General features: G+C 59.9%; 1 protein-coding gene across 1 annotated transcript in view; it reads left to right on the top strand.

Annotated features, from left to right (window-relative positions):
- LOC129652191 (mucin-5AC-like) overlaps positions 1-5417 on the top strand; it is a 28873-nt gene extending 23456 nt beyond the window's left edge. Inside the window, 13 exon segments of the mRNA XM_055580497.1 lie at positions 271-499; positions 951-1129; positions 1440-1527; positions 1630-1730; positions 2656-2757; positions 2892-2929; positions 3261-3383; positions 3463-3561; positions 3839-3958; positions 4118-4172; positions 4261-4426; positions 4872-4888; positions 4891-5417. Coding sequence (XP_055436472.1) covers positions 271-499; positions 951-1129; positions 1440-1527; positions 1630-1730; positions 2656-2757; positions 2892-2929; positions 3261-3383; positions 3463-3561; positions 3839-3958; positions 4118-4172; positions 4261-4426; positions 4872-4888; positions 4891-5045 — 1472 coding nt within the window. The 3' untranslated portion in view covers positions 5046-5417.
- The last annotated feature ends 7779 nt before the right edge of the window (positions 5418-13196 follow it).

A 13196-nucleotide genomic window follows, 5' to 3' on the forward strand; every position in this document is an offset into this window, starting at 1 on the left:
CTTTCTGGCTGCGCCAAGAATGTGCGACCACAGGGCCCAGGGCCCGGCCACGCAGCCCACACCCGAGGCCCACCCCTGTTGTCCTCCCTGGGAACGGCCCCAGGGTCTGGTTTCTTGGAGGGAAAAGGAAGCACATGGAGGTGGAGGGGCAGGTTCGCACACTCCATTGAGGGCCGCCTGGAGATGCTGGGCCCGACCCTCGGCTTGGGGACACTGAGCCCCTGGTGGCGATGCGCGGGAGGCCCCCTGACCACTGCCCCCATGCTGCAGGCACCTGCACGAATGACCAGAAGGACGAGTGCCGCCTGCCCGGGGGCGCGGTGGTGGCCTCCTGCTCCGACATGTCTGGCCACTGGAAGGTGACATACCCTGGCCAGCCGTCCTGCCACGGGCCTCCCCCGACATCAGGGGAGCCCGGCACCTCGCCCACCCCAGGGGAGCCTGGCACCTCGCCCACCCCGTGCCCACCTTCGCCGATCTGCCAGCTCATTCTGAGCAAGTGAGATTCTGGGGCAGGGCTGGGCCAAAGGCAGGGGTGTGAGTAGTCCTGCTGACCCCACGCTACCGGGCTGGCGGGAAGAGGTGGGCCTGCAAGGGGCTGCGAGGGAGAGGGGGTCACAGCTGCTGGGACGCTGGGTGCAGAGCCCCATGGAGGCTGGCTGTGGGGCGGCCTCAGGCTCTGCAGCAGCTCATGGGGGGTCCGGGTGCAAGTCCTCAGCCAGCAGGGGGCTGAGTGGGCAGGCCCTGGGGAACTCAGTGGAGAATTTGCAGAAAGAAAAACTGTTCAGCCAGACTCCCACCCTGCCGCATACAGATGGCCCCAGGGGCTGGGGTCCCTGGGCACGGGGGTCGGCCCAGTGACGTCTCTCCCTCAGGGCCCTTTCGGGGAAAGCCTGCAGCCAGGCAGCCCCTCCCTGGTGCCACCCACGACCCCCGTGTTTGTGCCACAGGCCCTTCGAGCTGTGCCACGTGCTGATCCCTCCCTGGCCGTACTACCAAGGCTGCACCTTTGACCAGTGCCACATGCCCGGCACGGACATGGTGTGCACTGCCCTGGAGCTCTATGCCGCCCTCTGTGCGTCCCTCGGCGTCTGCGTCGACTGGCGGGGCCATACCAACTCCGGGTGCCGTGCGTGTCTGCCCCCTCCCCCTCCCTCTGGGCAGTGGCATTCATGGGCATGGGCACAGTGGGCAATCAGTGGGGGGGAAGGGGGGCTTCTGGGAGGAGGAGGAGGGCTGGGCCCAGGATGGAGGGCATTTGTTTCCTGAGAGACAAGAGGGGCATCCAGGTGAGCGCGCCTGGGCCTGGGGTGCAGGGGTCAGGGCTCCACCAGCAGGTCCTGGCCCGAGAGCTCCCAGCCCCGCCTGCCAGTGAGGCCCAGGCCAGGGCCCAAGGCTGGTGCCCTGCAGCCTCAGGCGCGTCCTTGCCCTCCACACAGCCTTCACCTGCCCTGCTGGCATGGAGTACCAGCCCTGCGGCCCGCCCACCCCCTTCTACTGCTACACGAACAGCAGTGCCAGCCCCCTGTAAGCACCTGCCCTCTGCCTTGGGGACCCCTTCCCTGGCCCAGCCCGTGTTCCTGCCCTGGAGGGCGCGGCCTGCTCACCCTCTGTTCCCACCTCCCGCAGGGCCCTCCTAAAAGCCAGTCCCATCACGGAAGGCTGCTTCTGCCCGCAGGGCACAATGCTGTACAGCTCGAGCAAGGAGGTCTGCGTGCCCGACTGCAAGGGTAGGTTCCTGGGCTGGGGTCCCCGGGCTGGGCTCCGGGCTTCCAGGCACTGCCCCTGGCTTTTCAGTTGGACCCCAAGGCTTTCCGCCATGACCTGGGGTCCCCCAGCCCCAGACTGTGTCTGGCCGTGATGGGCTGGGGGCCAAGGTAGCCCAGCAGTGACCTCACCTCTCTTCTTCCAGTTTGCCTGGGGCCCAGTGGGGAGCCTGTGGAGGTGAGTGTGGCGCCCTCGGGGGCTGGGGGCTTCTCTCAGCCCTGGAGACTCACAGGATGGGCAGGAGGGGGGCTGGGGGTCCCCGGCAAGACTCAGGACCCCCACGCACAGCCCTGGGGCCGGCGCACCCCGTCTTCCCCAGGACCCCTCCCGAGCCACGGCGTGCAGGACCGCGTCCTGCCTCCAGGCCCTCGTGGGCCTCAGCCGCACCCGCACCTCTGGAGAGCCCCGCAGGCCCCGAGCCGTGGGTTTCTGCCCCTCCGGCCGTGGCCATGGGCTCCCTTGTCCTCCCCCCCGACAGCCCGGCCGCACAGTCAGCGTGGACTGCTATGAGTGCACCTGTGAGGGCAGCACGCAGACCATGAGCTGCCGGCCCCGGGCCTGCCCCACGGCGCCCCCCTGCCCCGCGTCCGGCCAAGTGCCTGTGCCCGAGGCCATGCAGACTGGCCAGTGCTGCCCCCAGTACCGCTGCGGTGAGCCCTGGGGGGGGGGCGGGGGCGGGGGGCTCAGGGCTGGCTGGCAAAGGCTCCGAAGTGTGGGCTACTGTGAGGTCAGAGCTGACCAGAAGCCTCGTCCCTCGGGCAGCAGGCACCCCTCAGAGAGCCTACCCCCTACCAGAGTCCTCCCCCATTCAGGATTCCTGGAAACCCCCCATAGGGGTGGCGCTCAGGGCGGGGTGGGAGGCCCTGACGCCCGCTCTGTTCGCTGTAGCCTGTGACACCAGATACTGCCCTGAACCGGAGGCCTGCCCCAAAGGCTCGCATGCCGTCCAGACCTACAAGGAGGCGGCCTGCTGCCCAACCTACAACTGCAGTGAGTGCCCTGGCTCGGCGGCAGCCAGGCGGGGGAGCGGGGCTGTCACCTGGGACCTGACGCTGTGCCGAGGGGCGTGGCAGGTGCTCTAGGGCCAAGGGTGGGTCTGCAGCTTTGCTTTCTTCCCCGAGCAGGCTGGACTGTCTGCAACATCAACGGCACCCTGTACCAGGTGGGAACCGGCGAAGGTCAGGCCCCCCTGGTTCGCAGGGACCAGAGTCCCCGTCCTGCAAGCTTCTCCGTGGCCGAGGCTGCATCCCTGCAGGGCCTGGGGAAGGGGCACTTTGGAGCAGCAGTGGGCTCTCCTGGGACCACAGCTCTTGTCCGGAACTTGACAAGGTCCCCAGACAAGCTTTCCCCTGGCCAGGTCCTCCAGAGCATGTGACGCAGCCTTGGGACTCTCCCCAAGACCGGCAGGAGGCACTCCCGAGGGTTGCCCGGGGGGAGGAGTCCATTTGGCAGGGCCAGGCCTGTCCCGCTGACACTGCCCCTGACTGCCGCAGCCCGGTGCCGTGGTCTCCTCCAGCCTGTGTGAAAAATGCCGGTGTGAGCTGCCTGGGGGAGCCCTGTCAGACACCTTTTTGATCAACTGTGAGACCCAGATCTGCAGCACCTCCTGCCCCCTGGTGAGTGCCCCTGCACCTGGCCTCCACACCCTCCTCCGCAGTGTTCAGAGGGGCTCAGGCCACGTCCTGCCTCCCTCAGGGCTTCAAGTACCAGGCTCGGGCCGAGCAGTGCTGTGGTGAGTGCGTGCAGGTGGCCTGCATCATCAACACCAGCAACAGCTCTGCCCACCTCTTCTACGTGAGTAGTGGCCGCGAGGCCTTGGGGTGTGTTCTCGGGGGGGCCACCCCAGCCCTGTACAGAGGGCAGAGTGCACAGCGACGGTGGGGGTGCAGGGTGGGTAGCATCCTGGTGCACTGGGGACCCTGGGGAGCTGTCAGGGCTAGGCGGCCTCTGGGCAGAACCGCGGAGCTCTGGAAGCCTGTGGGCTGGGGGCTGATGGACATACACAGTGCCCGCCCCAGCTGGAGAGGGCCCTGGGGAGGGCCGCTTACCGGCCGGCTGGGACTCCCTGCAGCCGGGTGAGTCCTGGTCAGACCCTGGAGACCACTGTGTGACGCACGAGTGTGAGCAGCACCGGGATGGGCTCGTGGTGGTGACCACGAAGAAGGCGTGTCCCCCGCTTACCTGTCCTGCGGTGAGTCCCAGCAGCCCACCCGCCCTTCCTGGGGGGCCCACAGTGGCCGTGGAGGACAGTCCCTGGACAGGAGTGGGCGGCCACGATCAACAGGTGGGGGGGGCATGGCTGCGCCCTCCTGGTACCCGCTCCCCGCTAATGGCACCGTGGTCCACGCAGGACAAGGCTCTGCCGAGCGAGGACGGCTGCTGCCTCTCCTGCCCCACCTACAACCGTGAGTGGGCGGCTCTGCCAAGGAGGGGGCGCGGCTTCCCGCCTGCCCCGGCCACGGCTGACCTCTGCACACCCCTGACCCTCCCCAGGGTCGACCTGTGCGGTGCACCACCAGCTTCAGGTCCTCTGGCAGCAGGGCTGCAGCTCCCCCGGGCCCGTGCGCCTCGCCTACTGCCGGGGCAACTGCGGGGACACCACCTCCGCGTACGTGAGCCCGCCCCCACCCCACCCCGCGGGGCCACCACCTCCCTGGGCGTGAGCCCCGCCCCCACCCCCCACCCCGCACAGAAGGCTCCTGCGGGGCAGTGCTCGGGAAGGTGCAACGGGGCCCGCCCGCGGGGAGCCGCGGGAAGCCCCCCCCCCCGGGAATGGACTGGAGGGACCACGGGCCAGCAGGGGGCTGGGCTGGGGTCCAGGGACGGTGTCTCTTAGCCTGTTTGGAATCGAGCTCTTCTCCTTACTAAAAACCCCGCTTGGGTCCCGGGGGCGGGGGGGTGGTCCGGAGCCTGGCGGGCTCCTCCCTGCGGAGGCGGGGCCTCGGGGGCGGGGCCTCGGGGGCGGGCCTGGGCGGGGCCTCACGGGGCAGTGCTGAGCGGGCCCCGCCCACAGGTTCTCCCCGGAGGCGAACGCGGTGGAGCGCCGGTGCAGCTGCTGCCGCGAGCTGCGCTTCTCTCTGAGGAACGTGACCCTGCACTGCAAGGACGGCTCCAGCCGCGCCCTCACCTACACGGAGGCGGAGGAGTGCGGCTGCGAGGGCCTGCAGTGCGACTCCCCCGGCGGCCTCGGCCTCTCGGCGGTGGCGCTGGAGCCAAGCCCGGAGAGCGGGCTCAGGCGCCGCGTGAGAAGGGCCCCGCGGGCCCGGCCCGTGCAGTAGAGGCCACAGCCCCGGCCTGGGCCTGGCGGCCGCGCTCCTCAACAAGCCCACAGGAACGCTTCTATTTGCTGCCAACGGCCTCCAAGGCCGGTGGAACCTGAGCCCCGGGCCAGGGAAGCACCCCCACCCCTTTCGTCCCTCCCAGGGTCCAGCTGCCCCGGTGTGCAGTGGCCCCAGGGGCCTGCTCAGGAGGGGGTGGGGGAGGCCCCAGGGGCCTGCTCAGGACCAGCCCCGCGGGCAGGGGGTCCAGCCTCCTGGCCCCAGGCCTCAGCATCATGCCGGTCCCTCAATGTGGCGACTGGAGCTGCTCGGCTGGCCGCTGGGAGGCGAGCCTCACCCCACTTTCCTGGCCCTGGGCCTCAGGAAAGGGCCAGGGGGGTTTGTGAATACACTTGGAGCATTTTGCAATTCCTGGACTCCGTGTGATTTTTTAAGCTTGTCCATAATACCCAGGGGAGGGGCAGGGGACGCTCCTCTCTGCACTTGGATGGTCAGAGTGCGTAAACAAGGGGACAAGGGCAGGAGTCTCCTGTGTCCGCCCAGTTGGGCCGTCACACAGGAGGGGCTTCGTCTTCTCCCACAGACCTCTGGACTCTACCATCATGCCAGAGCCTAGCTCGGTGTGCGGTGCCTGTGTGTGTGTGTGGTGTGCGTGCAGGCCCAAGGGAAACCACTGCCCCAGGAGTCCTGTCACCTGCTCCCCCCACTCCACGGCACTGCAACCCCTGACCCCACAGAAGCACTGGGAGGGTGGGCAGGGGCCGTTGGATGTACGGAGGGGCCCCCTGCCTAGACAGGGCAGCAGAGTGGGGTGGAGACAGGGTCCAGCACAGGAATGCCCCTGGGGGGGTCCAGAGTCCCCCAGACCCCAGTGTTGGGAGGGGCCCCCAGAGCAGACAAGCTGACAGCACCCGAATCAGGCCCACTTCATCCACCTCAGGCTGCCTTGGTTGCAGGAAGCAGGCCCAGGCCGAGCTGGGTCTGGGGGCCGTGGTGAGGCGGGTGGGGCGGGAGCTGCGCTGGCGGCAGGATGTGGCTGCAGGGTCTGTGGCGGCCACCAGGGGGCAGCACAGCGCTCCTGGTGCCTCCCACAGGCCGGGGGCTCAGGAAGCAGTCGGGGGTCTCAGGGCCCAGGTCGGCGGCTTTTGTTCTCTGAGTCTGGGCCGCCTCCCAAGGCCAGCGGGGTCAGGAGGACCCCGAGTGAGGGCCAGGACCACCCTTTACAGTTATACACCCCCACTGGGCCGGCATTTCCCACTCGCACCCCGTCTGCCCCGTGCTGAGCCCCGTAGCCATGCGGGCAGTGGAGCTAACCTTGCAGCCTGACCCCTCCGGTCAGAGACCAGACAGGGGCTGAGGTTCTCCCGCAGCCATGACCTCATGATCTCTTGGGCCTGGGGGGGTGGGCGGGTAGGGGGTGGACGGGCGTGGCCAGGAGGTGGGGGCAGAGAGCTCACTGCCGCCCCCAGGACACGCTCCCCTTGGGAGCAGGAAGCTCCTGGCCCTGGCGGCCTGGGAGCTGCTGCCCCAGTGACCGGCTGACCCCGCAGCCGCAGGCAGCACCCTAATCAGCGCCTCTGCCCCCCCCGAGGGGCTCAGGTGTCAGGAGCCGCCTCTTCCTCTCTGGCCGGGCTGGACGCCTCCTCAGGGACTAATCCCCACCCCCCACGGAGTGCACGCCGCCCCCACCCCCGGAACTGACCCAGCAGCAGGAGAAACCAGATAACGGCCCCTGCCCCACCCCAGGCCCCAGCCAGGCTGTGAGGAGGCACTAAGGGGCTGGGCAGGGCCCACCCACCGCAGCTCCGCCTCCTCCAGGCTGTGCTCGGCCCCCCGCCCCCTGGGGGCTGGGAGGGAGCGCACTGCAGAAGAGGCTCTGGGGCCGGCACTGCTTGGGGCGGTTCACCACCCCACCTCCTGGGGCCCTCCTTGGAGTCCAGCCTTGGCAGGGCTGTCGCTTCAGGGGCTGGACGAGGAGTGGTTCAGGGTTCTGCCCCAGTCAGATGGGGGAGGGGCGTCCCCGCTCACGCGGGGATCAGGCTGGGTGCAGCTTCTGCCCAGATGAAGGGCTGAGGGGTCCTGGAGATGGGGGAGGAGGCGACTAGAGACACAAGACGCTGGCAGCCGCCTCCCACCCCCCGACCTCTGCCGCCAGCATACCCACCTCCCTCTGGGACGCCTGGACTCCCATCCTGGCCCCAACCTTCAGGAGAGGGCTGCTTGGTCTGAGGCCAGAGGCAGGGTGCCAGCGGCCAGCTTGGTCTTGGGGACTCATGGGCCACAGCTCTGTCCTCTTCAGACCTGAGCCCTGGGCAGCGGTTGGTGCTTCACAGCTGGCCCTGTGGGGACATGTGGGGCCCGGGACATCCCGCAGGTGTCTCTGTGAGTGCAGCTCAGACAGCTGCACAGCCTCATCTTCAGAGGAAGTGAGCAAACTGGCTGCAGGATCCGCGTGGACGTCAGAGTCCTTGGGTCTCCGGGGGTCAGCGGTGACAGAGAGCAGGGGTGCTGTCCGCCAGCGCGGGAAGGACCACGGTGACCTCAGCGCCAGAGCAGCCCCCGGCGCTGCGCTGCATGGCAGCCAGGACCCACCCAAGGCGAGCCAGGCTCAGGGCCCTGGCCTCTCAGGGAGCCGTGCCCAGTGTGAGCCTGGCGACGGCAGGCAGAGTGGACAGATCACCCAGAATGAGGCCACGTTTTGGTGCCACAGAAGCAAAGCAGAAACCTCCCATCTGCTGGGAAGTTGGGCTGGCATCCTGCTAAGAGACCAGCACAGGAGGGAGGGAGGGCGGGCAGAGGTGCCCCTGCAGGGTTTGGCAGGATTAGAGGTCAGAGCTGCGGGGACACAGGAGTGCCTGTTGTGGGTGGCGGAGGGGGCTGGAGGGCGGCCAGGCCAGACAGAGTGGGCCTCAGGGTCATCCAGGACCAGGCCTCCGCACTGAGGGAGGGGCACTGGGGGGCGGGCAGAGGTGGCAGAGCCCTGCCTTGTCCTTCAGACCCTCCCGCTGGGTGAGGATGGACACACGGGCTGAGGAAGAAGCCGGCAGCCAGCTGGGAGATGGGCATTGGGCCAGAGGTGAAGGTGACAGGTTGGCAATGGGCCGGGTGTGGAGTGTGGGTGAATGGAATGGACTGGACCCCTCCATGTGGGAGGAGGATGAGGTGGCTGAGGAGGGGGGTGGGGTGTGTGGGAGCTCTGTTGGGTCACACTGTTTGACTTACTAGATGCCTGGTGGAGAGGTCAGGCAGGCAGCTGGACATGAGTGTCAGGGGCCAGAGCAGGAGCCTGCCTTTGATGGATGGTAAAGATGGGACCCCTCGTCCAAGGTAAGGAGCAATGGTTGCGCTTTGCTGGAGCAGCCGTGAAGACATACCCCACACCCAAGGTAAGAGAAACCCAAGTAAGACGGTATGTGTTGCAAGAGGGCATCAGAGGGCAAACACAGTGAAACCATATTCACAGAAAACTAGTCAATCTAATCACACTAGGACCATAGCCTTGTCTAACTCAATGAAACTAAGCCATGCCCGTGGGGCAACCCAAGACGGGCGGGTCATGGTGGAGAGATTTGACAGAATGTGGTCCACTGGAGAAGGGAATGGCAAACCACTTCAGTATTCTTGCCTTGAGAACCCCATGAACAGTATGAAAAGGCAAAATGATAGTATACTGAAAGAGAAACTCCCCAGGTCAGTAGGTGCCCAATATGCTACTGGAGATCAGTGGAGAAATAACTCCAGAAAGAATGAAGGGATGGAGCCAAAGCAAAAACAATACCCAGCTGTGGATGTGACTGGTGATAGAAGCAAGGTCCGATGTGTAAAGAGCAATATTGCATAGGAACCTGGAATGTCAGGTCCATCAAGGCAAATTGGAAGTGGTCAAACAAGATATGGCAAGAGTGAATGTCAACATTCTAGGAATCAGCGAACTGAAATGGACTGGAATGGGTGAATTTAACTCAGATGACCATTATATCTACTACTGCGGGCAGGAATCCCTCAGAAGAAATGGAGTGGCCATCATGGTCAACAAAAGAGTCCAAAATGCAGTACTTGGATGCAATCTCAAAAACGACAGAATGATCTCTGTTCGTTTCCAAGGCAAACCATTCAATATCATAGTAATCCAAGTCTATGCCCCAACCAGTAACTCTGAAGAAGCTGAAGTTGAACGGTTCTATGAAGACCTACAAGACCTTTTAGAACTAACACCCAAAAAAGATGTCCTTTTCATTATAGGTAACTGGAATGCAAAAGTAGGAAGTCAAGAAACACCTGGAGTAACAGGCAAATTTGGCCTTGGAATACGGAATGAAGCAGGGCAAAGACTAATAGAGTTTTGCCAAGAAAATGCACTGGTCATAACAAACACCCTCTTTCAACAACACAAGAGAAGACTCTCTACATGGACATCACCAGATGGTCAGCACTGAAATCAGATTGAGTATATTCTTTGCAGCCAAAGATGGAGAAACTATACAGTCAGCAAAAACAAGACCAGGAGCTGACTGTGGTTCAGACCATGAAATCCTTATTGCCAAATTCAGACTGAAATGGAAGAAAGTAGGGAAAACCACTAGACCATTCAGGTATGACCTAAATCAAATCCCTTATGATTATACAGTGGAAGTGAGAAATAGATTTAAGGGCCTAGATCTGATAGATAGAGTGCCTGATGAGCTATGGAATGAGGTTTGTGACATTGTACAGGAGACAGGGATCAAGACCGTTCCCATAGAAAATAAATGCAAAAAAGCAAAATGGCTGTCTGGGGAGGCCTTACAAATAGCTGTGAAAAGAAGAGAAGCGAAAAGCAAAGGAGAAAAGGAAAGATATAAACATCTGAATGCAGAGTTCCAAAGAATAGCAAGAAGAGATAAGAAAGCCTTCTTCAGTGATCAATGCAAAGAAATAGAGGAAAACAACAGAATGGGAAAGACTAGGGATCTCTTCAAGAAAATCAGAGATACCAAAGGAACATTTCATGCAAAGATGAGCTCGATAAAGGACAGAAATGGTATGGACCTAACAGAAGCAGAAGATATTAAGAAGAGATGGCAAGAATACACAGAAGAACTGTACAAAAAAGATCTTCACGACCCAGATAATCACGATGGTGTGATCACTCACCTAGAGCCAGACATCCTGGAATGTGAAGTCAAGTGGGCCTTAGAAAGCATCACTACGAACAAAGCTAGTGGAGGCGATGGAATTCCAGTGGAGCTATTTCAAATCCTGAAAGATGATGCTGTGAAAGTGCTTCACTCAATATGCCAGCAAATTTGGAAAACTCAGCAGTGGCCACAGGACTGGAAAAGGTCAGTTTTCATTCCAATCCCAAAGAAAGGCAATGCCAGAGAATGCTCAAACTACCGCACAATTGTACTCATCTCACACGCTAGTAAAGTAATGCTCAAAATTCTCCAAGCCAGGCTTCAGCAATATGCAAACCATGAACTTCCTGATGTGCAAGCTGGTTTTAGAAAAGGCAGAGGAACCAGAGATCAAATTGCCAATATCCGCTGGATTATAGAAAAAGCAAGAGAGTTCCAGAAAAACATCTATTTCTGCTTTATTGACTATGCAAAGCCTTTGACTGTGTGGATCACAAGAAACTGTGGAAATTCTGAAAGAGATGGGAATACCAGACCACCTGATCTGCCTCTTGAGAAATTTGTATGCAGGTCAGGAAGCAACAGTTAGAACTGGACATGGAACCACAGACTGGTTCCAAATGGGAAAAGGAGTTCGTCAAGGCTGTATATTGTCACCCTGTTTATTTAACGTATATGCAGAGTATATCATGAGAAACGCTGGACTGGAAGAAACACAAACTGGAATCAAGATTGGCGGAAGAAATATCAATAACCTCAGATATGCAGATGACATCACCCTTATGGCAGAAAGTGAAGAGGAACTAAAAAGCCTCTTGATGAAAGTGAAAGTGGAGAGTGAAAAAGTTGGCTTAAAGCTCAACATTCAGAAAACGAAGATCATGGCATCCGGTCCCACCACTTCATGGGAAATAGATGGGGAAACAGTGGAAACAGTGTCAGACTTTATTTTTGGGCTCCAAAATCACTGCAGATGGTGACTGCAGCCATGAAATTAAAAGACGCTTACTCCTTGGAAGGAAAGTTATGACCAACCTAGATAGCATATTCAAAAGCAGAGACATTACTTTGCCAACAAAGGTTCATCTAGTCAAGGCTATGGTTTTTCCTGTGGTCATGTATGGATGTGAGAGTTGGACTGTGAAGAAGGCTGAGCGCCGAAGAATTGATGCTTTTGAACTGTGGTGTTGGAGAAGACTCTTGAGAGTCCCTTGGACTGCAAGGAAATCCAACCAGTCCATTGTAAAGGAGAGCAGCCCTGGGTGTTCTTTGGAAGGAATGATGCTAAAGCTGAAACTCAAGTACTTTGGCCACCTCATGTGAAGAGTTGACTCATTGGAAAAGACTGTGATGCTGGGAGGGATTGGGGGCAGGAGGAGAAGGGGATCACAGAGGATGAGATGGCTGGATGGCATCACTGACTCGATGGACATGAGTCTCAGTGAACTCTGGGAGTTGGTGATGGACAGGGAGGCCTGGCGTGCTGTGATTCATGGGGTCGCAAAGAGTCGGACATGACTGAGCGACTGATCTGATCTGATCTAAAGATGGGAGGATCACAACAAACTGTGGACAATTCTTGTGTGCACCAGGACCCAGAGACTCCACAGAGACTGAGCCAGCACTGTGTGTGAGTGTCTCCTGAGGAGGTATGCGTCAGAAGTGGACTGCTGCAGGGGCAGGGCTCTGCGTGCAGCAGACCTGGGTATGGCATATGCCCTTTTGGAGGAGGTCACCATTAACCCCACCATAAAGCCAGCAGAACTTACACCAGACTGAGGAAACAGACTCTTGAAGGGCACAAACAAAGCCTTGTGGGCACCAGGACCCAGGAGAAAGGAGCAGTGACCCCACAAGAGACTGACCCAGACTTGCCCGGGAGTGCCCAGGGGTCTCTGGGGAGGCGTGGGTGGCGGGGGCGGGCTGCAGGGCGGGGGCACTGAGCGCAGCAGTGCATCATGGGACCTTCTGAAGGAGGCCGCATTATCCTCACCACCCCCACCGTAGTTTGGTCTCAGGTCAAACAGCAGGGAGGAAACACAGCCCCGCCCATCAACAGAAAATTGGGTTAAAGATTTACTGAGCACGGCCCCGCCCATCAGAACAAGACCCAGGTTCCCCCTCAGTCAGTCTCTCCTCAGGAAGCTTCCATAAGCCTCTTATCCTTCTCCATCAGAGGGCAATGGAATGAAAACCACAAGCACAGAAAACTAACCAATCTGACGTCATGGACCACAGCCTTGTCTAACTCTATGAGCCATGCCGTGTGGGGCCACCCTAGACGGACGGGTCATGGTGGAGAGTTCTGACAAAACGTGGTCCACTGGAGAAGCAGATGGCAAACCACTTCAGTGCTCTTTCCTTGAGAACCCCATGAACACTATGAAAAGGCAAAAAGATAGGACACTGAAAGATGAACTCCCTGCGTCGGTAGGTGCCCAATATGCTACTGGAAATCAGTGGAGAAATAACTCCAGAAAGAGTGAAGAAACGAGCCAAAGCAAAAATAACACCCAGTTGTGGATGTGCCTGGTGATGGAAGTAAAGTCCGATGCTGTAAAGAGTCATATCGCACAGGAACCTGGGATGTTAGGTCCATGAATCAAGGGAAATTGGAAGTAGTCACACAGGAGATGGCAAGAGTGAATGTCGACATTTTAGGAATCAATGAACTAAAATGGACTGGAATGGGTGAATTTAACTCAGATGACCATTATATCTACTACTGTGGGCAAGAATCCCTTAGAAGAAATGGAGTAGCCCTCATAGTCAACAAAAGAGTTTGAAATGTAGTACTTGGATGCACTCTCAAAAATGACAGAATGATCTCTGTTCATTTCCAAGGAAAACCATGCAATATCACAGTAATCCAAGTCTATGCCCCAACCAATAATGCTGAAGAAGCTGAAGTTGAATGGTTCTATGAAGACCTATAAGACCTTCTAGAACTAACACCTCAAAAGATGTCCTTTTCACCATAGGGGACTGGAATGCAAAAATAGGCAGTCAAGAGATACCTGGAGTAACAGGCAAA

The sequence above is a fragment of the Bubalus kerabau genome, chromosome 5 (genome assembly GCF_029407905.1).
Source record: "Bubalus kerabau isolate K-KA32 ecotype Philippines breed swamp buffalo chromosome 5, PCC_UOA_SB_1v2, whole genome shotgun sequence".
Lineage (NCBI taxonomy): Eukaryota > Metazoa > Chordata > Mammalia > Artiodactyla > Bovidae > Bubalus > Bubalus kerabau.